We start from the raw sequence: 27,447 nt of genomic DNA on the forward strand, positions 1-27,447 counted from the left end.
TAAATTCATTAAAAATTAAAAACACTGTTCTTTTGGAAACGCATTATGTAACCTGGGGTGCGTTTCTCGAAAGCAACTATGGTCGCAAGTTCCGTCGTTACAAATAAAGTTCAATGGAACTAACGACCAGTTAGCTAACGATGCTTTTGGGAAACACACCTCTGATCAGGTGTATGCTATTTCTGGAGGAAGTCAGCTGTGGTTGAGCTTGGAGGTGGTCTTTGGGCGGAGTCTTTCCTACTGCAACCTCAGTATGCAAATAAACATTTATTGATAGTTTGCAGTGAAGCTGTCGTTGGTTATTTACGAAAAGCATGGAACTGCCATTCTCTGTACCTGCTGGTGGGGTTAAATAAATAGGTTACTGTATAATAAACAGGTTAATACAGTAATAACTTAATAGAAGTGGTGGAGAAGAAAAATTTGGGGTCGCATTTATGGCGGAGAATCCAAATTGTAGACCTGTAATAACCACGGTGAGCAGCCCTTACCTGGAATTCGGGAATTCAAGCACAGGAACCCCGTGGTACGACAAGGAGTCTGCGCTGAACGTCTCTAAATACCTCATCTTTGTGGAAGTTGTGAGTAGACTACTTTACAAAACTTTCTTACAACTTACATTCGACTAAAAGAAAGCTAACAGGCTTGTCGTGAAGACTTTTTGTTAGTGGTGAGGGAAACGTTTCTACTACTGCTTATCTTTCCTTTTGATTTTTCCCCTGGAATTTGCGCAAGTAGAATAGCGCTTTGTTAAGAGCCATTACGTGAGCTGGCCGGCGTGGTTGCTAGGCAACCGAATGTCGGCTATTCTCCTCTCCAAAACCAAGTTATGCAGCACTGTTTACCTCAAACTGTGACTTAAGGTAAACATCCGATCGAAGTCGTTCGTGTTAAAACACATTTTAAAATCGTAAACTGTTATTTTGTACGATGTAGGCCGACTTTAATTCACTATTAAATCAATTCATCACGTATAGAATATTTTTATAACTCGTTCCCTGTCATTAAAAGGCAAATATATTCTGTTTTGCAAGACAAGCAACGGTAACAGTGCATTTACGAGGAAGTAGTAATGACTGGAGGGCTTCTAGCCTATGCTGTATTCATATTAAGGCTTTGTAATCTTATGTTTTAAAGATATGAAGTCCTAATTTGTATGTATAGCCATCATTATGTAAACTGCAAAGTCCCCATAACAAACGTATATGGAGAGTTCATGAAATGAGAAGCCTAACCTACAATTCACATTAATTTCTGTGTAACTACAAGAGACCATTTCCCCCCTTTTTTCTGATTTTAACATGAACCTGACAGTAAAACTCATTTTTGGAGAGTGTGATTGTGGTCGGTCGGTGTGAATGTTCCTCTTTCTGTTTCAATGCAGGGAAGATAAGGACAATGTGTAGCAGAGGAAGTGAGATTGTGACAGAGCTCTGTATTTAAATTGAAATGGCTGGTTTAGTCCAACGACCCAATAAACTTGTTTTGAACTTTGCTTTATAGTTGAAATTCAATACAGTGTTGCCACAGCCTATCAAAATCTCTCTCGATTTTTATTTAGATATGTGAAAGATAATACAAATTAGCATTTATAATTAATTAATACATTTTTAACAACTAAACTGAAAAAATGTAACTTCTATATGGACAGGGATGGTAAAAGATAAATAAAAGATCATATGTTAAACAATAGTGGTTCTCAAACTGGGGGACAGGGCCCACTAGGGGCCTCAAGATGATTTAAAATGATAAAACAAGACAAGCATTAAAATAAGCTAAAACTAAGATATTTAACAGTAACTAAAAATTGAGATTCACATAATCCTTCAGAAATCACTTTAATATGCTGATTTATTATCAATGTTGGAAACAGTTGTGCTGCTTATTTATTTGTATTTTTTTCGAAACCTGTGATACTTTTTTTAGGATTCTCTAATGCAGTGGTTCTCAATCCTGGTCCTGGGGGACCCCTGCTCTGCACATTTTGCATGTCTCCCTTATTTAACACACCAGATTGAGATAATCAGCTCGTTAGTTCAGTTCATGGATCTCTCTCTTAATAAGGTGATAATCTCAATCTGGTGTGTTAAATAAGGGATACATGCAAAATGTGCAGAGCAGGGGTCCCCCAGGACCAGGATTTAGAACCACTGCTCTAATGAATAAAAACTGAATGAATAAGTTAAAAGAGAACAACATTTATTCAAAGTAGAAGTCTTTACTAACATTATAAGTTTTTACTATCAATTTAACACATCTTTGCTGAATAAAAGTATTAATTTCTATCAAGAAAGAAAGAAAAAAAATAATTTACTGACCCCAAACTTTTGAACAGCAGTGTATATTGTTTAAAAAGATTTATATTTTAAATAAATTGTTCTTTTTTACATTAAAAAAGAATCCTGAAAAAAAAAAAAATCAAGCACAACTGTTTTTAAGATTGATAATAAATCAGCATATCAGAATAATTTCTGAAGAATCATGTGACACTGAAGACTGGAGGAATGACTGAAGAAAATTCAGCTTTGCATCACAGAAATAAACTATATTTTAAAGTATATTAAAATAGAAAACCATTATTTTAAATTGCAATAATATTTCACAATATTGCTGTTTTTAATCTAATAAATGCAGCCATGATGAGCATTAAAAAAAACATAAAAAATCTTATTGATCCCAAACCTTTAAACAGCAATGTAAATTGAGAAAATCTTATAGCTCCAAGGCCTTTTTTATTATGATTACACATTTTTGTTGTTGTCAATCTCTAAAATATCACCCTTAAACTTAAAAACCCTTAATCATTATCCAGTAAATCACAAATGACTGGAAAAGTCATGGAGTCTTCGAAAATAGTTGTGAAGGGTTAAAAAGAACCACTGTCCTACAACGTTTCTATTTAGGTTCTCCAGTGGAATAAATATTTGAAAGCAACAGGAATTCTTTTATTCTCCAGATTTTGGGCCTGCTGGTATGGGCACTGATTGCAAGCACAGAGTATTTCCGATTTTCTCCATTTGGATGGGTGATGTTTGTGACTGTCTTCTATTGGCTTCTCACCCTCTTTCTCCTCATCATCAAACTGGCCAATGGACAAATCCGACAAGTTCCATGGAATAAAGTGGTAGGTGCATTTCTATACAGATCTATAGCTGATTCTTGTCTCCACAAAGCTGCAGAAAAAAGGATGCCACAATGGTATGCACAAATAGTTCTGCATTTTGATTTAGAAATAAACAGGTCTAAACTTAAGCAAATTTTCTTAGTGATTTTCAAAACAACATGGCTAAGTGTTTTTAAGGAACATGTTATTGTGTTAATTGTCTTAAATAATTTTAGTTCCATCCCTGAAATCCTAGGTTCTTGTTTTTAACGGCACTGCTGCTTTATTGTACACGTCGGCTGCTATTGTCGAGGCAACGTTGGTGAATCGGGGGGTCAAAGGCCATCATGATTTCAACTGTTGGGCGGCATCCACGGTAATAATCAGTTTGGAGTACATAATTCTTTGCAAGGCAATATATGGTTGAGGTCAAACATTTACACACACCTTGCAGAATCTTATAAATATTAATTATTTTACCAAAATAAGAGGGATCATACAAAATGCTTGTTTTTATGTAGTACTGACCTGAATAAGATATTTCACATAAGAGACGTTTACATGTAGCCCACAAGAGAAAATAATAGCTGAAGTTTTTTTTGTTCATTTTTTTGGTGATAGTTGTTCATGAGTCTCTTGTTTGTCCTAAACAGTTAAACTGCCCTCTGTTCTTCAGAAAAATCCTTCAAATCTGAAATTCAGCTTTTTTGTGTATTTGAACCTTGTCCAACAATGACTGTATTATTTTAAGATCCATCTTTTCACACTGAGGACATCTGAGGGACTCATATGCAACTATTACAGAAGGTTCAAACGTTCACTGATACTCCAGAAGGAAAAACGATGCTTTAAGGCCAGGGGTGTAAACTGTTAAAGAGAGTGAAGATGTATACATTTTGTTTCCTTCTAAAGCATCAGTGAGCGTTTGCACCTTCTGTAATAGTTGCATATGAGTCCCTCAGTTGTCCTCAGTGCGAAAAGACTGATATCAAAATCAAAAAGTCATTGTTGGAAAGGGTTCAAATAAACAAAAATGCTGAAAAAACAAAGAATTTGTGGGACCTAAAGGGTTTTTCTGAAGAACATCAGGCAGTTTAACTGTTCAGGACAAACAAGGCACTCATAAACAACTAAAAAAAAACACACAGCTGTGGATCGTTCAAGTAACAACAAACTATTAAGAATCAAGTGTATGTAAACTTTTGAACGGTGTCATTTTTATTAAATCAACTTATTTTCTCCTGTGGACTGTAACCGTCTTTTATGTGACATATCTTATTCAGGTCAGAACTAAATAAAAAATAACATGCATTTTGTATGAGCCCTCTTATTTTAAATAATAAACATTTTGCAGATTCTGCAAGGTGTATGTCAACTTTTGACGTCAACTGTATATTTGTGGTCAAGTGATGAGTTTGAGTAGTTTTTAATTCTTAAATTATTATAATTCATCTTCCCTGTCCAGAATATGTGGATTCATTCTTGACATGTGCAAGTGAAGTACTCTTTTTTTATTTACTTTACATCAAATGATTTTAACGCTTGCCTCTTTTTCTCTTTTCTAGTTTTTTGCATTCTTAGTATCGCTGAGTTACGCTGGCAGTGCGTTCTTCAGTTACAAATCCTGGCACAGAGGAGATGAATAAAATATGATATATTATAGGTTTTAATCGAATGTTACAAATATGACTCATTCTTATATTGTTCAGGTATGGACTAAACTTGAAAAAATATTTAATACTGATGATTGTCTTTTATATTAAAAATGAAGAAATGTAACTTTTGCTCTGTATGTATCTGCAACCATTCCACACATACACATCTCTGTCTAATGCACAACAGATATTTTGATTTCTTTCTCCTATTTTATGAGAACATGGACATGTAACATTATTTTAACTTTGAGGTTTATTGACTGGTTGTGAATGAATAGACATAATGTTTCAAATGTGTGCTTGGAATGTGCCTTTTAATGTTGTTGGTTCACATCTGTGTAATCTAAATGTATGTTGAAAATCGCCATGTTTGGACTTACCTGACTGACTTACTATGAAAGCCTTTTGTATCTCTAACGTCAAATTAAAGCTGTTATTATATGTTTCCTTTGAAAGCAAATCTAATTCACTTCTTATTTTTTATAAATGTCCAACACGTTATGGTTGCACATTAAAGCAGCTCACATTTGGCATATAGAAGGTAAACTGCATAATTATACAAAACTAGAAGGGGAAGTTCACAAAAGTGCATCCATGCACCCACAACACACACAAAAATATGTACCTGTCAAGTTAATACGTGAATGTAATAAGATACACGCTGAATTCATCTCTGATGTCATAATGTGTTCCAACGAATTGTGATTCATGCTCTCAGGTTTTAATGACTTGTGAATCATGAAGTGAAATTGAGCAACAGCAGTAAATCGTGTCATATGCACTTTCCTGACCACATCATACTAGACGCGCTCGCTTTGTTGAGCGCGGTTGTTTGTCGTCGCGTCATTTGCAGTGTATTATTTATGATCATCCACTAAACGATGATGGGGTTTTTATTTCTGGAATACTTCCTATCAAAACAAGGAATTCTGAAGGTCGCTCAGCTGGTAAGTATTTCTAATCTACACCTGTATGTCACGTTATCAGACTACTGAACACGCCTTTCCGCGTTTCGTTTTGGTCAATTATAATAACTGTCAGATACAATATCCTATTATTCGTCATTGCGAATCGTTACAGTAAGTATAATACTAAGCAGCTATTTATTTTTGTGTGTGTGTGTGTGCGCGCAGGTGCTTCTCCTGGTAGCGTTCGCTTGCGTTCGTTCCACGTGGTACAACAGCTTCTATGCTTACGGTTTCTTTGAAGCGGTCACGCTCGGTTACTCCATCACGGTAGCTGTTTTTCTAGTCCTGACTGTTTTTGGGGTTCCGAAAAGGGCATCATTTGTGAACTGGAAGATAGCCGTGAGTATTGTGTTCCACATAATAATTGCTACTTCTTAGGGGAGCTCACAAGTAAATGATTAGTAGTTGACGCATTACGTCCGTGGACTTTTGCTATATCTAATCCTGATAAGGTTTTTGTGATTTTAAGACACGTTACAACAACAAAGTTGTTTCTGAAAGAAGGTAGATAGCTGACCAGCAAAAAAACTAGTCTGTCTAAAACCAGCTGTATTTTCCAAACAGGGAAATCAAGGTTTTAGTTTAACAATTAATTTACCCCCAGGTCATCCAACATGTTCATGTTGAGGGTTTTTGAAGAAAACATTACAGGATTTTTGTCCATATAGTGGACTTAAGTGGTGGCCAATATGTTGAAGGTCCAAATTGCAGTTTCAATGCAGCTTCAAATGGCTCTACATGTTCCTAGCCAAGAAATAAGGGTCTTCTGTAGCGAAACGATTTATCGTTTTCTAAGAAAAATACAAATTTATATACTTTTTAACCACAAATGCTCTTCTTGCACTAGCTTGACCTCACGCATTGCATAATCACGAATCAAGACCAGCATTTGTGGTTAAAAAGTATATATAAAAAAATATCTAAGAAAATTATCATTTTGTTAGAGAAGACTACTTGTAGAAGCTACAATTTGGACCTTCAACCCATTGAACACCATTGAAGTCCACTGTATGGAGAAAAATCCTGGAATCTTTTTCTCAAAAAAACAAATTTCTTTGCAACTGAAGAAAAAAAAAAGACACAAACATCTTGGATGACATAGGGGTTAGTAAATGATCAGGAAATTTTAATTCTGGAAGTGAGCAAACTAGCAGACGTCAATTTCCCATTTTGTTCCCACATGTCAACTGCTACCCACATTATAGTCATTAGCGTAACTGTATATGATTATGAATAATCTTATGTAGAATATTATTCTGTTTGTTCTTCAAGGAGTTTGTGCTTGATACACTGGGATTCATCTTCATCTCCACTGGTTCCATTGTTGCTGCTGTGAAGACTTATGAAACCCCCATTTTGGTTGCTGCCTCAGTAAGGGTTCCATTACAGTCAATCAGTTTTATTAGTCAATCAAATGGATTCCAGTAAAAAGAAAGTGAAATGAAAATGTATGTCAAAAGACTGGTTTCATTCATTAGTTTCATTTTCGTAACTGCTTGTAATTGTGTCACACTGATAATATGTGACCCTGGACCACAAAACCAGTCTTAAGTCGCTGGGGTATATCTGTAGCAATAGCCAAAAATACATTGTATGTCAAAATTATCGTTTTTTTATTTTATGCCAAAAATCATTAGGAAATTAAGTAAAGATCATGTTCCATGAAGATTTTTTGTAAAATTCCTACTGTAAATATATTAAAATGTAATTTTTGATTAGTAATATGCATTAAGAACTTAATTTGGACAACTTTAAAGGTGATTTTCTCAGTATTTAGATTTTTTTTGCACCCTCAGATTCCAGATTTTCAAATAGTTGTATCTCAGCCAAATATTGTCCTATCCTAACAAACCATACATCAACAGAAAGCTTATTTATTGAGCTTTCATGTGATGTATACATCTCAGTTTTGTAAAATTTAACCTTATGCTTTTGTGGTCCAGGGTCACATATTGTAAACTTTTGTGGTGTTTGTTTTTCAGGTGTGTGGTCTTCTGGCCTCATATCTCTCAGTTGTTAGTGTGATACTTTCGTTTGTTGCCGCTCACCACTCACAACCTGCGGGTAAGTTAAAAGCTGTGCATATTTTTAGTGTGTATTTCAACATACAGTTGAAGTCAAAAGTTTACATACTCCTTGCAGAATCTGCAAAATGTTAATTATTTTACCAAAATAAGAGGGATCATACAAATTGCATGTTATTTCTTATTTAGTGCTGATCTGAATAAGATATTCACATAAAATATTTTGTTTACATATAGTCCACAAGAGAAAATAATAGTTGAATTTATAAAAGATAAATAGACCACATTCAAAAGTTTACATACACTTGATTCTTAATTCTGTGTTGTTACCTGAATCATCCACAAACTGTTTTTGTGTTTAGTGATAGTTGTTCATGATTTCCTTCTTTGTCCTAAACTGCCTGCTGTTCTTCAAAAAAATCTTTCAGGTCCCACAAAATCTTTGTTTGTTTTTTAACCCTTTCCAACAATGACTGTATGGTTTTGAGATGCATCTTTTCACACTGAGGACAACTGAGGGACTCATGCAACCATTACAGAAGGTTTAAATGCTCACTGATGCTTCAGAAGGAAATATGATGCATTAAGATTAGGGTAAATTTAACTTGTTTTGTCTTCTGGGAAAAATGTAAGTATCTTCTGAAAGGCAGTACTAAATGAAAAAAATTATATTTAGGCAAAATAAGAAAAATGTTAAAATCTTCATTCTGTTCAAAAGTTTTCACCGTCAGGCCCTTAATGCATCATTTTTCCTTCTGGAGGAAATTGTTAAATATGAGTCCCTTGGTTGTTCTCAGTGTGAAAAGATCATTCTTAAAAGCATACTGTAGTTGCTGGAAAGGGTTCAAATACACAATTATGAAAAACCAAAGAATTTGTAAGACCATAAGGATTTTTCTGAAGAACAGCAGGCAGTTTAACCATTCAGGGCAAAACAGGGGACTCATGAACATTAAACAACAGCAAAACAGCTGTAGATCATTTAGGTAACAACACAGTATTTAGAATCAAGCGTATATAAACTTTTGAACTGGGTCATTTTTATAAATTCAACTATTATTTTCTCTTGTGGACGATATGTAAATGTCTTATGTAAAATATATTCTTCAGGTCAGTACTAAATTAAAAATAACATGCATTTTGTATGATCCTTTTGGTAAAATCATTAACATTTTGCAGATTCGGCAAGGTGTACGTAAACTTGACTTCAACTCTATTTGAATAAACTAAATATAGCTGGATCTGCAAAATGTTTTCATGTGTTTCTGGATCCTGAACTAATTATCTGAAATAATTTATTTCTATTCCAGATACACCAGTATGAAACATTGTCTAGATGTTTATAGTGCTTCTTCTGAAAACTGCCCTCAAGACAGCTTAAAATGGGAAATTGATAATGGGCATGGTTGTTTTAGTAAATTTACAAGTTTAAAAGACTGTCATCACAGTATCACAATTATTGCACACATTTCATTGCAGTCAGATGGTATTAATACTATAATAATTATTATATTTAATATTACACATTAGGTATTAGAAATACTTTACAGGTGCATACAATTTAAGAAATGGCTTTTTTAAAATTGATTTAATGTTATAATAGTCTCAAAATTGTTGTTAATAATTTGTTTACTACATTTATTATTTAAAAAAAGAACTTTTATACTTTTAGTTGGTTTCGTGGCCGAACTATTTCTGAATGTCAAAATAAATAAAAAAATCATACAGTTTGTAAAATGTTAAACTTATTGTGTAAACTGTTTCAAAGAAGATTGTTTTTTGCTGAGATCACAGACTTCCTGTGTCGTTACGCTCTCCACCCACCCACACACACACAAAAAACCCCATCTAAGACAGCAGACGTTCCCAATAAATACAACTTTAATAGAATGATTACAGACCTGATCCAGAGAAACATCACTACATCTTGTGAAATTACAGGACCATATTAGCGTATGTTTATTTCCCCCCTCCCTCTCGTAAGAAGTTTGGTTGATGACTGTACATGCAGGTGAGGGTGATCTGAGATCTCACCTGCCCTGCCACCTCTGCCTCTCCCCCCCTCCCTTCCCATCCCATCCCAGTACTAATTTCTAGCCGTTAAAGTCTCTAAACAGACAAATCTCCTGCTGAATTTACTCGTTTTGCTCAAACTCTCTCTCTCTCTCTCTCACACACACACACACACACACACACACACACACCAATGAAAAGACAGTAATACTGATCGTGTTTGCATGATCTCTAGTGCATCCATTAATAAACAGTGCCATAACCGGCTGTAGTTAAGAGATGAGAACACACATACACAGAAACATCCAATTTTCAAGCTCTTATGAACATAGAAAACAAACAAACAAAAATTTTATACACCGGACATAGTTGTCAGTCCCATCAATAGTCTTGATCAGCAGTTACACAGACGACTTCATAAACCATGTCTACGCTAAAAACTCTTTCGTCTCCAGTTAAATGTACTACTTTGCTACAATCAGCATTGTAAAAGATCATTTTCAGTGTCATTGCCTACTATTGTGTAATACTTTAAATAGTACGCAACAGATCTGACTTGGTGACTGTTGACAGATTAACAGCAGCAAAAAAAGGGGTTAAGAATATTATAAAGCATTGAAATCATGTCAGTATATTTGTTCTGGTCCTGTGAATAGGGTGGGTATTAAGAGTGCTAAACATAACCATTTAATAAACACCAACACAAGGTGACCACATCCAATGAATCGTTTGATCGAATCTCTCTCTGACTGAAATGTGATGCTTCCCTTTTTGATTTCATTTTTTGTCCAGAAGTAAAAATGTGCGTTTGTTTATCAGAAGCCGAGTGACTGCTTTAGTCGAACAGGATCCTTCATATAAGATAACTCACTACAAAAGCCAAAAAAAAGTCTAACTTGCATATGCATACACATTAAGTTCACAAACCCCTTCACTTTCTAATTCGGACTTCTCTCTACATCCCCATTTCCTCTCTAAGTCTCTCTTTTAGTGTCCAACGCTGATCTAGTGTTCTTCATTACTACAACAACCCGTCTCTGTTTTTTTTACGGACCCGTTCGCTGTACATGTGTGCGTGTGTGTGGAGACAAACATAGCGATCGCAATTTGCCTGACATGCAGCTTCAAGTCACTGGCCGTACAAGGAATAAACAGGAATAAATCCCCCTTCTGAACAAGATCAAGATGAAGAGTGAGGGAGGGGAAGGGAGGAGAGGTGGCAGAAGGGAGGCAGGTTTAGGGGGGGCGGAGAGAGCAGTGTAAAGGGGGTGGAGCTTGCCGGTGAATAATCCCCGCCTCTCATTCAGGATTCGTCGTTTTCGGCGGGGGGTGTGGTGGCGTTAGGGGCTGAGGAGTCTAGGTCGGATTTGTTGGCGATCCGGTCCAGCTCAGCCTGGACATCTGTCAACCCCAACTTGGAGCCTGAGAAAGAACAAGATAAGATCAAATCGAATTAGTACGAGTATGTTGGCCAAAATTCAAATCACGTTATTTGAAAGCAGTATTAACCAAAGCTTTAAAAGAATATTTTGGGTTTAATACGAGTTAAGCTTAATCGACAGGATTCGTGGCATGTTAGCTACCACAGAAAAGTAATTTGTCCTTTATTTCACTTCATGTTTTTATTTATTAAAGAAAAGTTATTTAAAAAAAAATCCATGTCTATGACGTGAAATGGTTGCACTTGGTGAGCTACTGGCACTAGCTGTTGCTATTTTTACCGCAACACAAAATCTAAATACACAACTTGGAAAATATACTACTGATGTGATGCCACATTCTGTGGCTTTTGGTAGTAATTTTTAGTCGAGGGGAAATGAGAAGTGATGTAAATCCTAACTGCTTTCCTAGCGATAACATGGGATTCGTACAAGGTGCTTAATGTGCTTGAAGTACTTAAATTTGACCATTTTTTAAATGTTGAAACCCTTGAAAATACCAATATCCTGAAGAGGTACTTGAAAAGTACTTGAATTATTGAAAGTCAATGCATCTATGAAATAAGTGTTTCATTTTTTTCAACAAACATCTTTTCACGCGAAATTCAACCATTCAAAGATTCAAAAAAACAATTTTTTTGCATATTTCAGTTAATTGTCATAAAACTAGCAAGCTAAGTCAGTAGTAGTGCTGACAGTGTCACATCAACATGGCTGAAGACTTGAAAAAAGGAACAGATGAACCAAAACAATTGAGTGATTTATGCTGGAACCACTCCGATTGATTTAAATTTGTGACTTCGATCATTCATTTCAAGCAATTCACTAGCAAAAAAAATAAATAAATAAATAAAATTAAAAGAGCCATTCATTTTCCAATTTTGCCATTGCTTGTAATGATTTTAAAAAGCACGTATAGTGCAATATCAGTTAAACCATTGGATCACAAATGATTCACTGTTTCGTAGCGCTACAATTGGATCGCTAATCATTTGATTCAGATGTGGACTCCAAATCGCATATCGCAAATCATTTGGTTTAGATCAGGACTTCTAATTGCGTGTCAGGAATCATTTAATTTAGCTTAGGACTTTAGAGAGAGTTCAGGAATCATTTGATTTATATCAGGATTTCAAATTTGCGTATTGTGAATCTTTTGCTTTTAGATCAGGACTTCGGAGTGGGTTCGCGAATCCTTTGATTTTGATCAAAACTACGCATATTGTGGATCATTTGATTTAGATCGGAACTTCAGAGTGGGTTCGTGAATCATTTCGCAAATTGAATGAAATGTGGTGCTTGAAAAGTGCTTAAGTCCTGGAATTTCATTTTACAGTATATGTATGAACCCTGATAAGAAGAGGAGAAAAGAATGAGAAAAGAAAACTTCCTAAAGACCCGCGTCTTTGTTCTTTCCACTTTAGCCCTGATGCCTTTGAGGCTTTTAGTAGATCACAGCTACTGAAAGAGCTTACAAATGGCAGATAAGAAACGCTAGATGCCATCCTGGCAGAATATAAACATGCCGAAGCTCGTCATGCCACTGTATAAAACATAAATAACGTAAATCTTTCATGGGTCTTCTACTGGATATAATTTACTTAGTCTTAATACTAGGGGTTCCCTTAAATGTAACCCCGATTTTTGCTTTTTTTAAAGATAAGGGACAAGTCAAAATTATTATTATTATTTTTAAACATTGTGTTTGATGATTGAGATTAACTTGTATTGAACCCAGAATATTCCTAAATCAGTAACAAGGGACGACAATACATTTAAAACCTTAGCGTGTCAGTGTTTGTGAGTCTGTGAGTGAACTATTTAGCACAAGAGCAAGTGGGAAGCCAAAGGAAGGCGCCTTTGCTTCTCCTACATCAGTGTTCAGCAAAAATATCAGCAATAAGGCATTATTGAGCTTGGAGGAGAAAAGTAAATGCATAGCGATGGAATGAATGGAGATGAAAGACTGTTATTAAACCTTCACACAGACTCACACACGCATTCAGGCTGAAAGCTGCTGTTAAAAAAAGTCCAGGCAACAAAATAACATTAAGCATGCAGTAAAAACATTACTAATTGAATGTTGTGTGAAAAAGAACCATGTATATTTAATGCTTTAAAAGGTACAATTCACAATGCTAAGACAAAGCTGATTCAGAAATGATCCTTTAAGCCAAACAGAAAGCTTTGATCTGATGGGAATGTTATCACTGTTTGAAGACTTATCGTGTCTTAATTTCACTAATTATGTGCTAACAATTAGCCCTGCACGATTGTGGATTGTAACTTAAATTAGTTTGCAAGACCCTGGTTTTCTGCCAATACAGGCACCTACAATGGCATTTTCGTGCCACATTAAAAAAATAAAATCTAAATAAAATAAAATAAAAATCTAAAATTACGATATTAAAGTTGAAATATTTTGACAATAAAGACAAATTACGAGAATGAAGTCAAAATGTTTTGAGAATGAAGTCGAAAAGTTTTGAGAATAAAGTCGAAAAGTTTTGAGAATAAAGTCAATGTTTGGGGAATAAAGTTTAAATGTTTCTAGAATAAAGCCGAAATGTTTCGAGAATGAAGTCGAAATTACCAATTACCAAACAGAATTAAATTGCGGCAATTAAACGTATAATATTTTGAGAGTATAGCCTGTGCATGCAAATAGCCCAAATTGGAAGCACCAGGAGAAGTTGCCAGGCCACCGGAATTGATTTGAATATATGTGGGATTATTAGCAGAAATCATACCATGTTATACTTGCAGAGACAGTACGCTTGGAAATAATATTTCACGTCTTTGATTGCATTCATTAGGCCTATTTGTAGTGCTCCAGCCACCCAGTAATAGTTACTTTTAATATAAAAAAAGTCTCAGCTTTCAAAATCTTTCAGTTTTATAGCAAATACAAACAATGAGTCTTGCAATAATGTTTTCTCACTCACGTCTTTTTTGAATTACAATAAAACATTAATTTCATTAAATTGTACTGCTTTCTTTGTGAAAATTCCACCACCTACTCCGCAAAAACGTCTGTGGCGTCCAATCTTTCATTACTCACAGGTTTTTAATTAAAAACGACAATAAAACATTCTAAAGGTTGAAGTAGACTTTGAAGTTATACTGTTGTCTTTTCTGAGGTATATAACTGACTAGCTTTTTTATTCATGGTATAATACAGTAAATGATTGGAAATAATATTTAACATTTTCCATTCATTATTTGTAGCTTGCCAACCACCCAGTAATCAAAATAAATTTGTGCTTTGTTGCTTTTAATTTAAAACAGTTCAAAACACCTCAAATTTATTCTCGAAACTCATCGACTTTATTCTCGAAACACATATTATTCTTCTAATTTATTCTCGAAACACTTCAACTTTATTCTCAAAATATTACGACTTTCTTCTCAAAACACTTTGATTTTATTCTCAAAACACCAATTTTATTCTCTAAATATGACTTTATTCTCGAAATACTTCATCTTTATTCTTCGTTATTCTCAAAACCTTTCAATTTTATTTTCTAAACACTTATTCTCAAAACACTTTTATTCTATTTTTGAAACAAATATTATTCAAATTTATTCTCAAAACAGATTTTATTCTCGAAATATTATGACTTTATTCTCAAAACAAATATTATTCAAATTTATTCCCGAAACACTTAGGAAATACTCAAAACAACTATGTTTTCAAAACACTTTAACTTTATTCTCAAAATATTATGACTTTATTCTCAAAACACTTCAACTTTATTCTTCATTATTCTCGAAACCTTTCAACTTTATTCTCAAACACTTTTATTCTCGAAACATTTTAACTTTATTCTCGAAACTCTTCGACTTTATTCTCAAAACATTGATTTTATTCTCAAAATATGACTTTATTCTTCGTTATTCTCAAAACCTTTCAACTTTATTCTCGAAACACTGACTTTATTCTCGAAACAGATTTTATTCTCGAAATATTATGACTTTATTCTCGAAACACTTCGTCTTTATTCTTTGTTATTCTTAAAACCTTTCAACTTTATTCTCGAAACACTGACTTTATTCTCGAAACAGATTTTATTCTCGAAATATGACTTTATTCTCGAAACTCTTTGTTATTCTTAAAACCTTTCAACTTTATTCTCGAAACACTTCGACTTTTATTCTCAAAACACTTTGACTTTAATCTCATAATCGTATTTTTTTTATAACGTGGCACTAAAACGCTGTCATAAGCACCAAACAAACCCAACATTATAGTAAAATATCTGGGAAGAAAGAAAAAAACTGGGCCTGGCAATTAGTAACTAGAAAATCAAAGCTAATTTAAAAAATAACCTATGCCTTTAATTAAGCTCCATGCAGTGATTATCAGCCGGCCTTTTAAACTGTGCAATTTAAAACTCAGCACGAGACAGACAGTGTTAATCACAGTGGAGTAAGATGGGGGTCTGAAACGAAAGGACATAACAGGCCAAAGTTACACATGCGCAATTCTGTAAAAGTGCTAAAAGAAACTTATAGCGGTTATACAAAGGAAGATGCAGCTGGATGCTGGTTAAAGTAAAAGGATGCAATTGAGGGAGAGTCGCCTGAACACACACCTTAGCGTGGCCAACATCCCCTGGCTAACACACATGATGAAAGACAGTTTAAAGGGGTTAAATATTATGACTAATGAGCAAAGTGCACACGAATGTAGTTGCTCACACATTCATACATAAGTACAGACAAAAAAAAACAATTACAGATACACTCATACATGGTAACAAGGTCACAGAAAGAAAATTAGGCACAGAATGATGGGACTGGGAAAGGTCACTGTGGTCAATGAGGTACTTTACCTTTAATACACTCCCATAAAATCAAGCTGCATTATGGGTTCAAAAACAAATGAAGATGCAAAAGCATAATATGAAAGGACACGAGAGTGGGTCTTAAATCACTGCACTTGCTGTTAGTTTTTAGAGCTTGTAAGGTGAATGTTAAATCTGTAGAAACCCTTAGCAAGCATGTTAACAAACGCAGTTACTGCAAAATACTTTATTCTCATTAAGTTCATCCTCTGTTTTAACTTTTAAAGGGGTAGTTAGTTTAAAAATGAACATTTTGTTTTCATTTACTCCATTTAAACCTGTATGACTTGCTTTATTCTGTAGGACACAAAATAAGATTTTTTTTTGTTGTTGAACTGTTTCTATTCATACAATGAAAGTCAATGGGGTCCAAAACAACAATGAACCCCTTGACCTTCATTATAAGTACAAAAAACACTTGCGACATTCCCATTGAAAGTATTTTCTTGTGTGCTCCACAGAAGAAAGTAAGTCATACAGGTTTGGAACAACGTGAGTGCGGGTAAGTAAAGACAGTTTTTATCCTTTTATGGAGATTATGTAAGATAAATAACTGGGTTATTACTCAGTAATCTGATGCACTGTGAACAATGAGGGTGATGCATGTCAGCTTGAACTATTAGTGGGTTTTTTAGCTGCACATGCAGAGATTGTCAAATATATTTCTTTTACCGTCGCTGATGTCAAAGATCTGGGATGGGAGGATAAAGGTGCAGGAGAGGAGGGTGATGTGGATAATATAAGGACAAACAAACAAAAAGGGAGAACAGGGGACAAACTTCAGTGACCTCACATGTGTACAACATGAATAAGACAAGATTTGAAGTGTTTTGAAGATGGTAATCTCACAGACCTGCTCCATCATTTGCAACATCAAGTTTTTAATCAACTCCTGCGTCAAAACAACTCTTTCTGAGGGCTGCGTTTTAATTTTTAAGCCATGACCAAAACAAGCAAACAAAAAAAACTCCAAGGCCCACAGAAACAGGGTGTTTTTATATGTGACTGTGGACCACAAAACCAGTCATAAGTAGCACGGGTATATTTGTAGCAATAGGCAACAATCCATTGTATGGGTCAAAATGATCGATTTCTCTTTTATGCCAAAAATCATGTTCCATGAAGATTTTTTAGTAAATTTCCTACCATAAATATATCAAATCTTTGATTAGTAATATGCATTGCTGAGACCTTCATTTGGAAACTTAAAAGGCAATTTTCTCAGTATTTAGATTTTTTGCACCCTCAGATTCCAGATTTTCAAATCTCAGCTGAATATTGTCTTCTCTTATAACAAACCATGCACCAATGGAAAGCTTATTTATTCAGGTTTTAAATTGATGTCTAAAACTCAATTTCAAAAAACTGACCCTTATGAGTGGTTTTGTGGTCCAGGGTCACATGTTGACATGGTAAAACTTGACAACAGCTTTTAAAGAAATTGATGTTGGAAATTGGTGGAGAGCCTCAAAAACAGACCAGAGTCCACTTTGTATCATATATTAGAGCGAATTTCATCAGATTCAATAGTTGTAAAGAATGTTTTACATGGCATGTGATTAAATTGAGATCTTGTCACCCCTGAGGCAGTGTTGAATGTCTCAATGCCAGTCAATTAGGTGATTAGGTGACAATTAGGTGAGTTTTGGTGAGAGAAAAACAAGATTAACAGAAAAAAAGGCATTTTCTTCTCCTTTTATTGTATTACATTCATCTAAATTTTGGTAAATTACTGGTCAAATAGTTCATAATGGATTTTCTGATTGTTAACGATAATTAAGGTGAGATTGTTGAGTTCATTTCTCATCAACTAAAAAATTCTATGCTATTTTAGCACAGCAGGAATTATAAAAATAATTATAAAAGTAATAAATTAGTGCCGTCAATCAATTTTAGAAAATCAATTATTCACACATTTTTTTCTGAAACTAATTGTGATCAATCCCACTAAACATTATAGTTTTTACATATATATTGCGAATTTGCAGTAGTTTCACATTCAATCTTCATATTAATGTAGAAACAAGAAAGTACATTTTTAATATTTATTATATTCTTTTATGACTGAAGAAATTACTGATACCAACATTACTGATGTCTCTAGAAAATTGTTATTTTTTCCCTAATATTTAACCACTGACTATAGCCTTTCAACATTATAATATAATTGAGAGCTATTCATTTTAACATTAATTACTTTTTAAAAACTAACAACTTCTAATTAAAGTGAACAATTCATTAAGTCAAACATTAAATACCAAATTAAATATACAGTTGAAGTCAAAAGTTTACATACACCTTGCAGAATCTGCTAAATGTTTATTATTTTACCAACATAAGAGGGATCATACAAACAGCATGTTTTTTTTTTATGTAGTACAGACTTGAATAAGATATTTCAAATAAAAGACAATTAACAGTCCACAAGAGAAAATAATAGTTGAATTTATAAAAATTTATAAAAATGACCCTGTTCAAAAGTTTACATACACTTGATTCTTAATACTGTGTTGTTACCTGAATGATCCACAGCTGTGTTTTTTGTTTAGTGATAGTTGTTTATGAGTCCCTTGTTTGTCCTGAACAGTTAAACTGACCACTGTTCTTCAGAAAAATCCTTCAGGTCATGATTTTGAGATCCATGACCTGATGGACAAAAATAAACGCACGTCTTGTCAAGAAAAAAAAAGACAGAAGCATCAGTTGTAAGTGGGGTGGCCAACCCTAGCTTCGTCCCTGCGCTAAATATTTTTAACGGTGTTAAACTGGAGAAATTTACCATTAATGCACTAATTTTAACAGCACTAAAATAAATATTACATGACAAAATGCCAATTAAATTTCTTTCAAAAACATTTAAAAAAATCTTTCAGACTCAAACTTTTGACTGGTAGTATAAATCCCCTCTTATTGGTCAATGACGACATACAAAATAGTTAAATCCTGAACAGTGGTACCAACAGGAGTAAACATGTACCACCCTCATACCATGTAAAACTGATTTTATATAAAATTTTTAAAAAACAAAGTTTTTGAAAAACAAAACTCAACCTTTCCAAGTCAAAACACTTCAAATTCACCGTGATGGTGGACACAGATATGAATGGAGGAGTGATACTGTCCTCCTATCAGAGGATCACTCACCTGACTTGCGGACTGTTCCTGGTGTGTTGCTCCCTCCTCCTGTAGGTTGGCCGCCTGGGCCGGGTGAGCCTGCTTTCTTTGTCAACAGACTGTTGAAGAAGTTAGCCAGCACGCCCTCACTGGTCTGACCTCCTGCCACAAGAGATGACAATAATTAGCACATATCACACTAAAACTCCAGCAGATACTAGCCTAAACTAGTTTCAACAGATCAGTGAAAAACAGTAGCATCTACCAAACTCTAAGCTGGAATTAAAAAAGCTAGTGTGTAAAGGAAGAAGACGAAATGAAAGTCTGAAAGAAGTTCAGCAAGGAAACAAGCTTTAATCCCAACAAGCTCTCCTAATCCTCTCCAAACATAGCAGCAATTTTCTTATGATTTGACCATAAACGAGTTAAGTCCTTATCTATATACAGGAAGAGATCCAGAATCTCTGAAGACACTAAAAGTGCATTCATGATCACCGCCGCCCAAAACAAACAAGATTTTCTCCCACAAGTCAAGCTTTGCCACATGAAAGAGGATGGGATCTCATGTTGAAGGTCACATTCTTCCCAAGATGAGAGAGTGGTGAAAACCATGAAACCAGATCCACAGACTGGATGAAATAAATTCCCAAGAACTAGAAAGGTGTGACTCTGAAAGCAGTTGCTCCCAGTAGTTGGAGAGAAGACACAGGAGAATGCAGAAGGAAAGAGGCCGAGAAAGATGAAGACGGAGGCATGCATCCTGAATATGGCACACTCATACACACCTTTCATGTTGGGATCAATCTTCTTGGTACCTGATTGCATTGGCATGACGTTCGCCACATTAGCCGCCGCTGAACGGTTGGTCGTCCTTGGTGAGCCGGTGGGAGCTCTGTTTGTTGGGTCCTGTTGCACACACATATATATAAATGTTTTAGAAGAAGAAAAAAAAAAAAAGCATAAGACCAATGCTGAATTCACATGTTAAAAATTAATCCCTTAAATTAAAAAAGTCTCTTTGGGTAAAAGTGTCTGTTAAATTAATACATGTAAATGCAAATGTATTGTAGCAAGAAAAAGTCCAAAATAATGATTCAACAGTGAGTAACGCTGTGGGCTGAAATGTAAATTGAGCGCATGTAAAACACTCACCACTGGTCTTCCTGCAGAGACTGGAGGCTGTTTAGATAACAGAGACTGAGAGCAGAACAAAGACGGAAATTATTCATCGTTTATTTCTCTGCCAATGATATGTTTATCAAACAAGTTTCAAGGATTATTAACAAAACCTCTCAGGTTACTAGACAATAAGAGCATGTCAGTCACATTTGAGACTAAAAATACTTGTGTGAGAACTGTAAAATGTATTTAGGATCATTATGTTTTGTAACAAACATTTTAAGAGGTCTTAAATTTGGCCAATGAAAAGCAGGAAAAACAATCTGTTATCATTAAACTTCAAAAGGCTTCAAATTTATCGAATTTCAATGGTAAATGAAAACTGCACATTTATGCCAAGCCAATGCTTATGGTCAATTTTATATATTCAAATGAGAAAAGGGATTATTAAAGGGATAGTTCACCCAAAAACGAAAATCTGTCAGTAATTACTCACCCCAATAAGACCTTTGTTTATCTTCCGAAAACAAATTAATATATTTGTGATGAAATCCGAGAGCTTTCTGACCCTGCATAGACAGCAATGCAACTGACACCTTCAAGACCCAGAAACATAGTAAGAACATTGTTAAAATAGTGTCATCAGTAGTTCAACCTTAATTTTATGAAGCTACGAGAACACTTTTGTGCGCAAAGAAAACATAAATAATGACTTTATTCAACAATTTCTTTTATTGCGTGTCAGTCTTCAATGCCAGTTTACGAAAGTACTGGTTTGAATAACATTAATTTTGTTTTCTTTGCGCACAAAAGTATTCTCATAGATTCATAGAATTAAGGTGAACAACTGATGTCACATGGACTATTTCTACTATGTCCTTGCTACCTTTCTGGGCCTTGAACGTGCCAGTTTATTGCCATCTATGCAGGGTCAGAAAGCTCTCAGATTTAATAAAAAATATCTTATTATGTGTTTGAAGATAAACAAAGGTCTTACAGGTTTGGAACAACATTAGGGTGAGTAATTAATGACAGAATGAACTATACCTTTAATAAATAGCTCATAAATGTTTTTTGAGCACCAAATCAGCATATTATAACGATTTTTGAAGGATCTTGTGACACTTAAGTTTAATAATGAGTAATGGCTGTTAAAATTCAGCTTTGCCATCACCGGAATAAGTTACACTATAAACTATATTAAATTTATTTAAAACATCATTTTAAATAGTAATAATATTTCACAGTATTACTGTTCACAAGACTTCCCACACATGCAACATTATTTTGCAATTACCTGCAACTTTAGTAGAAATACTTGGTCATCTTCAGCTTGAACTTCCTTCTCATGTACAAACTGGAAAGGCATATCAGAAAGAAGCACTAGATTAGAGATATTCTACAGCTAACTGCACATCCACTGGGAAATTTCGAATTAAGCGTGAACCCCTACCTTTCTAATTGGAGGTTTCACTATTACATCTTCAAAGTTGTCATCTGCTTTTACTGTCTGGAAGTTTTCATGCAGGATAGCGATCTTTTTTTCATTGTCCCATCCTGACGGACTGAAAATGAGAGACAGATAATATGAACACATGTACAATAGAAACATTTGAAGTAATAAACCCATTTTACTCCATTACCAATTTCTACTTAATAAAGTAAATTAGTAAATTAAGTTAAAGAGTTGGTTCACCAAAAAATGAAAGTTAGCCCATGATGTATTTCACCATTATATTCCACTGAAAGAAGAAAGTCATATACTTTACATGACCTTCTTCTTTCAGACGAATATAATCAGAGTTATATTAAAAAAGGGCTCTTTCAAGATTTATAATGGCAGTGGGCGGGTGTTTTTGTTCAACAGTCCAAAAAAAGTCCAATAAAGTGCATCCATCCATATTAAATAGTGCTACACACAGCTCTGGGGGATGAATAAAGGCCTCCTGTAGTGAATCGATGTGTTTTTGTAGGAAAAATATCCGTATTTAAACGTTATAATCACTTTTCTGTAGCATACATGAAAGTGCATACTAAGAAAACCAAGTTTCCTAACTATAGCAAAGGAAAACCATGTTCTCTTGGGTTGTAATGAAATCCTCTGACATTTTTCTTTGCGAATCCTTTTGTACTTTGTGACCGGTGTGTTGTTTTGTTCTTTGCTTTTGCATTCGCCATCCGCCCGGAATTGGCTTCCGTGTGTGACAGTTAGTGCAAGCTAGAGAAAAGTGATTATTACGTTTTAAATATGGATATTTTTACAAAAACGCATGACTGGCTACCATGAAGCCATGAGGCACTTTTCATTATGGTTGGATGCGCTTTATTAGACTTCTTTTGGACTGTTGAAAAGAAACACCCGCCAACAACAATTTTTAATACAACTCCAATTGGATTTTACTGAAAGAAGAAAGTCATCTACACCTAGGACGCCTTGAGGGTGAGTAAATCAGGGGCCAATTTTCATTTTTGGGAGAACTAACCCTTTAATTCACATAACAAAGATTATAAACAATGTTGATCATAATTAGTGTGTTAGTTTGCCTTGGCATTCGAACACTTACATAAACACAGAATCTTTCTCCACCACCTGAGCTGGGATGTCAAAGGGAAAGCCGTATAACCTGTGAACGAGGTATTTATATAACAAGTCTAGATTTTTGTTCTCCTTCATGGATGTGTAAAGTAGTGCTGCTCCATCTGAAAGGTCACTTGTGAAGGAAAAGAACAAGGTGAGGTTACATTTAAGCAAGGAACATGTGAGCTCTCCACTTGTACAGATTTTTGGAAAGCAGCCATTATGGCAGGTCAGCAGATAATGTTACCACATTAGATTCAGTACATCTACCTGTGCAGTCTCTATTACTAAATTCGGAGGCACAAAAGTACACTGGTGACATTTAAAGATTAAACTGAACATGAAAACAATCCAGCCTCCAGATGACTAAGACGCACAGGGTGAATTACATTCATCATTACAGATTTAGTTCAGATGTGCTGATGTACAAGGATACACTGCAAGCAGAAGCGTCGAATGTGAGACTGGATGAAGTCTAAGTGCTCGTCTCTATAATCGTGCTCCTTCTCCAAAGTGCTGATCGCATCACACTACAGACAGAGACAGAATTATGAAGAGAAACTGCATTAACATACTACTCGATCCTTGCTTTGTAACTTGATATATTTAGGGTCTATAGTGAAAGTAAAAGCAAAATCAACTTGGTAAACAACAACCAGAAATGGCAAGCTTACAATATTCATTGAAATATCAATATGAACCAAAATCATGAGGCCACATCAACAAAAATTGGGATTTGAAATCTAGTTTAAACCTGGAAATAAACTGCTTTAAAAATACATTGTGGTTCTCATGAACTCGCGTGTCCAAGACTGTCACGGAAGATAAGAAATTGTTGAATAAAGTCGTATTTTTTATTTTCTCTGCGCACAAAAAGTATTCTCATAGCTTCAAAAATGTAAAGTTGAACCACTGATGTCACATGGACTATTTTATTGATCTCTTAACAAGTGCTGTCAAACGATTAATCGTGATTAATCGCATCCAAAATAAGAGTTTTCGTTTACATAATATATGTGTGTGTACTGTGAATGTTTATTATGCATACATAAATACACACATGCATGTATATATTTAGGAAAAATTGTTATCTTCATATATTTGATCTATTTTTATATATAACACAAATTATATAATTATAAATATATACATGTAAATATTTTTAAAACATACTGTATGTGTGTGTATTTATATATACATACAATATACATATACACAGTACACATTATATAAACAACTTATATTTTGGATGCGATTAATCACGATTAATCGATTGACAGCAGTAGTCTTTCCTTTCTTTCTTGGCCTTGAACTTGGTAGTTGTGTTGCTGTCTATGCAGGGTCAGAAAGCTCTCGGATTTCATTCAAAATATCCTAATTTGTTTTCAGAAGATGAACGAAGGTCTTACGGTGTTTGCAACGACATGAGGTGAATAATTAATGAGAGAATTTGGATTTTTTGTGTGAACTATCCCTTTAAATACATGTCGCAGGTAGTTCGAGGCAGCAGCTATACCTTAGTGCAGACCACCACTATAGGCAGGCCCAGGTTGTGTGTGAGCGTATTGTCTCCCAGCGGCAACAGGACACTCTCTTCCTCTGACTCAGGGTTCCTTCTCTGGGGCACAGTGTCCAGGTCACTTCCTGGTTCCACGTATTCCTGAAACTGTTTCACCACTGCACACAAAAACAGTAACATTTAGAGATATATGCTGTACTGACTGGAAACTGCAAACTCATTCAAGCAAATAGAAGAACTGTCAGCATCGCCTACAGCGATATATAGGACCATCTCAGATCAAAATGCATCACCACGCTAGAGCGTTCCTACAGGGTACTTAGCATGCGAATGCACTCACAATCTAAACGCACACACAAAGACGCTACTCACATCTGTGCTCCAGCTCTCGCATGGTTTCAGGGGGAACTCTGAGCTTGTCCACAAAGTCCCTCACCACACTGCCCCATTTCTGCAGCGAATCGAGGGCTAGCCAGGGCCGGGACAGATCAACCACAAATAGTACCAGCGAGTCCTCCAGGTTCTCTGTTGATACGGCGAATTTCTGCAGGCCTTTGTGGTACAGGTCCCCATCCAGCACCCATGCATTACACCGTGCATGATCTGACAAAAACAGTTTGATTAGATTTAGCATGTCTGTATTGAATTACCTACTGTTGGTCATTAGGCTGCTTCTATATTAAATATGACAAATGTCACTGAGAATTGACTGCTTGGGTTGGCCAAAATAATAGTATTGTATTTATGCTTCAAGTTGACTTAAAACATGCCTAATGATGCAATAAAATCACAAGTCACAGTAAAAATGAACATGACATGATTCAAAACACTCCAGTGTTCACTGTCATTTAAGGTAACACATCTAAATTTGGTCTATGTATTGCCAGTATCAATCAATCGGTTCAATATTTACCATCAATATCATCATCGTGAACATTGAAATACAGGTATTCTAAGCCTCTGCCCTTCATGTACTCTTCTACACCTTGTAGTTTGGCCACCAGTGTGGTCTTACCAGACCCCACCTCACCTGAAAAACAAGTTAGATTAACACATCGCCAAATATATTAGACATTTAAGAGCTTAGATACATTTTGATCCTGAAAACAGCACATATCATGAATATTTGATTACGATTATATATGGTTATTTTTTGTTAGTTTGATTATTTGATTTGATTGTATACACTACTAGTCAAAAGTGTTTGAACAGTAAGATTTTTATTGTTTTTAAAGAAGTCTCTTCTGCTCACCAAGCCTGCATTTATTTGATCTAAAGTACAGCAAAACAACAAACAGTCGTGAAAATAATAATAAATTATATTAACAAAAAAAGTATTTTTAAAAATGTATTCATTCAACAGAGTTCGCATGGCCGTTTATCATGTCTGACGCCCTATGAGTAAAGCGCACCCATTGAGGCAGCAAACATGAGCCAATCACTGGCTCCGTCTCAAAAACTAGTGAGCTGCCTACCTAGATAGCGTTTTCAGTCACCACACACGGCTAGACAGCACTTTCTAAGCATCACTGGCACATATACAGCCTGTTCAGTATGTTATATAGTTCAAATGCAGCATTTTGTTCCTCGGAACACGCCTATGATGCTGTCTAAGTAGGCGGTACGGTAGATTTTAGGACACAGCCCTTGTCTGAGAGTGCGGATTATCTCTATTCACCAAACCCGACAGTCTGTAGCATATTCAAATGGTTAAAACGAAATAAATGTTAGATTATAAAAAAGCGATTAAAATTTACGCGACAGGGAGTATGTGTTTTGTGCGCTCGGTGTCTGACGGCGACGACTGGAGACAATGACGTGCACCCAATAACAATAACAGCACACTTACAATCACATCATTGCACATATGGAGCAGACGATCGCTACGTTCAAACCCTTGCATTCAGTCAGCATTGTATGTCATTTAATAATAATGAAAATAGGATGCAGATCAATAGGACGCACAGGAGACATGAAACAGCATTTATGTATGACAGGGAAAAAAAACACCCACCCATAACCACCACATTCTTTCCTGACGGCAATTTTGATCGGGAGCGGGTCGACACCTCACTCAATATCGATGACCTGAACGTAGAGGAACACAGGGTGGCATTAGCTGATAAATCACAATGCTTTATAGAATATGCATCATTGATTCAGGCTGGCCTGTGTGTACCTGCCCGGCTGGGGCAATTTGCAAGTTAGCGGCTAACAACTGTCACATGCGGCTCTGAGCCACCTAAAGCCGTGTTATGCATATGCGGCCGAGATTGAATGGGGGATAAAAGAACCTGCTAGGCCTACCATAAATTCTGTCCGTCATCCTCTTCGGGATTTTGGCTTTCAGAAGTGCTGTTATTTACATTTGTGCTAACCGATAGGAGTGTATTTCTGCCCGTCGTCGCCATCTTCGCAGGCTTGAGTGACACCCCTGAATGAGTCCCGGATGTGTCGCACAGAGCCGAGCGTTGCTTTTCTGCTGGGCGTGGACCACTGCGAGCCGCAATCACTGCCACACAGCTCAGGTCAATAGAATAGAATAGAATAGAATCATTAAAAAGGTTATTTATCAAACTTTCTATTGCACAAAAGAGAAAAAAAAAAATCTTATTTACATTATTAATATGCTCTTCACACTGGGGAAAATGGTTCTTTTTCATTGAAAAGTTCTTTTAGGAACCCAAAATGATTCTTCTATTCAGAAGAACTGTTCAGAACCTTTTTTTTTTTTTTTAGAACAGAATAGTACAGAATAGACTCTTTAAAATGGTTCTTTATTAGCATCTATCATAGAAAAAGTAGAAAATAATCAAATATAATAAATGTGTTATCAAAATAAAATAGAATTGAGTAGAACACAATAGAATGGACATATAGAACAATATAATTATTGATTAGTATAGAGCAGAATAGAAAACAGTTAAACATAATAAGGTTAAAATAAAATAGAATTAAATGACTTTCAATTTAATTTCAAATAGTCCTTGGGATGAATATGAACAAATTCAGTATTGCCAGGGAAGTATGAGGAATGTAGAAATGTAAAAACATCACAGAAAGAAAGA

General features: G+C 35.2%; 3 protein-coding genes across 5 annotated transcripts; 2 read left to right on the forward strand and 1 right to left on the reverse strand.

Moving 5' to 3' along the window:
* Positions 1-322: 322 nt before the first annotated feature.
* Positions 323-5,201, forward strand: LOC141289346 (CKLF-like MARVEL transmembrane domain-containing protein 8). Its single transcript, XM_073821461.1, has 3 exons — positions 323-581; positions 2,957-3,124; positions 4,669-5,201. Exons 1-3 carry the CDS (start codon positions 438-440, stop codon positions 4,747-4,749), a joined length of 393 nt encoding a protein of 130 aa, XP_073677562.1. The 5' UTR covers positions 323-437; the 3' UTR covers positions 4,750-5,201.
* A 366-nt stretch (positions 5,202-5,567) lies between these two features.
* Positions 5,568-9,434, forward strand: LOC141289196 (CKLF-like MARVEL transmembrane domain-containing protein 7). Its single transcript, XM_073821294.1, has 5 exons — positions 5,568-5,705; positions 5,892-6,065; positions 6,999-7,097; positions 7,709-7,790; positions 9,061-9,434. Exons 1-5 carry the CDS (start codon positions 5,640-5,642, stop codon positions 9,072-9,074), a joined length of 435 nt encoding a protein of 144 aa, XP_073677395.1. The 5' UTR covers positions 5,568-5,639; the 3' UTR covers positions 9,075-9,434.
* Positions 9,435-9,609: 175 nt separating this feature from the next.
* Positions 9,610-26,817, reverse strand: dync1li1 (dynein, cytoplasmic 1, light intermediate chain 1). Of its 3 annotated transcripts, XM_073822083.1 has the most exons (14): positions 26,687-26,817; positions 26,394-26,467; positions 25,293-25,409; positions 24,752-24,982; positions 24,377-24,537; positions 23,297-23,390; positions 22,847-22,982; positions 21,736-21,847; positions 21,580-21,639; positions 20,316-20,360; positions 19,949-20,069; positions 19,194-19,325; positions 16,722-16,740; positions 9,610-11,185 (listed from the first exon to the last, which is right to left on the reverse strand). In XM_073822083.1, exons 1-13 carry the CDS (start codon positions 26,788-26,790, stop codon positions 16,733-16,735), a joined length of 1,395 nt encoding a protein of 464 aa, XP_073678184.1. In that variant the 5' UTR covers positions 26,791-26,817; the 3' UTR covers positions 9,610-11,185; positions 16,722-16,732. The 3 variants fall into 3 exon arrangements, with proteins under 3 accessions (XP_073678184.1, XP_073678183.1, XP_073678182.1); XM_073822082.1 differs by lacking the exon at positions 16,722-16,740 and having other exon boundaries at positions 19,979-20,069; XM_073822081.1 differs by lacking the exon at positions 16,722-16,740.
* Positions 26,818-27,447: the final 630 nt, after the last annotated feature.

This window comes from Garra rufa, chromosome 17 (genome assembly GCF_049309525.1).
Source record: "Garra rufa chromosome 17, GarRuf1.0, whole genome shotgun sequence".
Taxonomy (NCBI): Eukaryota; Metazoa; Chordata; class Actinopteri; order Cypriniformes; family Cyprinidae; genus Garra; species Garra rufa.

What these genes read in the sequence shown, in the direction of transcription:
- dync1li1 (XM_073822081.1), bottom strand. Translation starts at nt 26,790, where the DNA reads ATGGCGACGACGGGCAGAAATACACTCCTATCGGTTAGCACAAATGTA. An exon ending in AAAGAATGTGGTGGTTATGG is followed by an intron (nt 25,410 to 26,393) that starts GTGGGTGTTTTT and finishes CTTGTTTTTCAG; the next exon opens with GTGAGGTGGGGTCTGGTAAG. An exon ending in TCACGATGATGATATTGATG is followed by an intron (nt 24,983 to 25,292) that starts GTAAATATTGAA and finishes TGTTTTTGTCAG; the next exon opens with ATCATGCACGGTGTAATGCA.
- LOC141289346 (XM_073821461.1), top strand. Translation starts at nt 438, where the DNA reads ATGGCGGAGAATCCAAATTGTAGACCTGTAATAACCACGGTGAGCAGC. An exon ending in ACCTCATCTTTGTGGAAGTT is followed by an intron (nt 582 to 2,956) that starts GTGAGTAGACTA and finishes TTTATTCTCCAG; the next exon opens with ATTTTGGGCCTGCTGGTATG. An exon ending in AAGTTCCATGGAATAAAGTG is followed by an intron (nt 3,125 to 4,668) that starts GTAGGTGCATTT and finishes TCTCTTTTCTAG; the next exon opens with TTTTTTGCATTCTTAGTATC.
- LOC141289196 (XM_073821294.1), top strand. Translation starts at nt 5,640, where the DNA reads ATGATGGGGTTTTTATTTCTGGAATACTTCCTATCAAAACAAGGAATT. An exon ending in TTCTGAAGGTCGCTCAGCTG is followed by an intron (nt 5,706 to 5,891) that starts GTAAGTATTTCT and finishes GTGTGCGCGCAG; the next exon opens with GTGCTTCTCCTGGTAGCGTT. An exon ending in TTGTGAACTGGAAGATAGCC is followed by an intron (nt 6,066 to 6,998) that starts GTGAGTATTGTG and finishes TTGTTCTTCAAG; the next exon opens with GAGTTTGTGCTTGATACACT.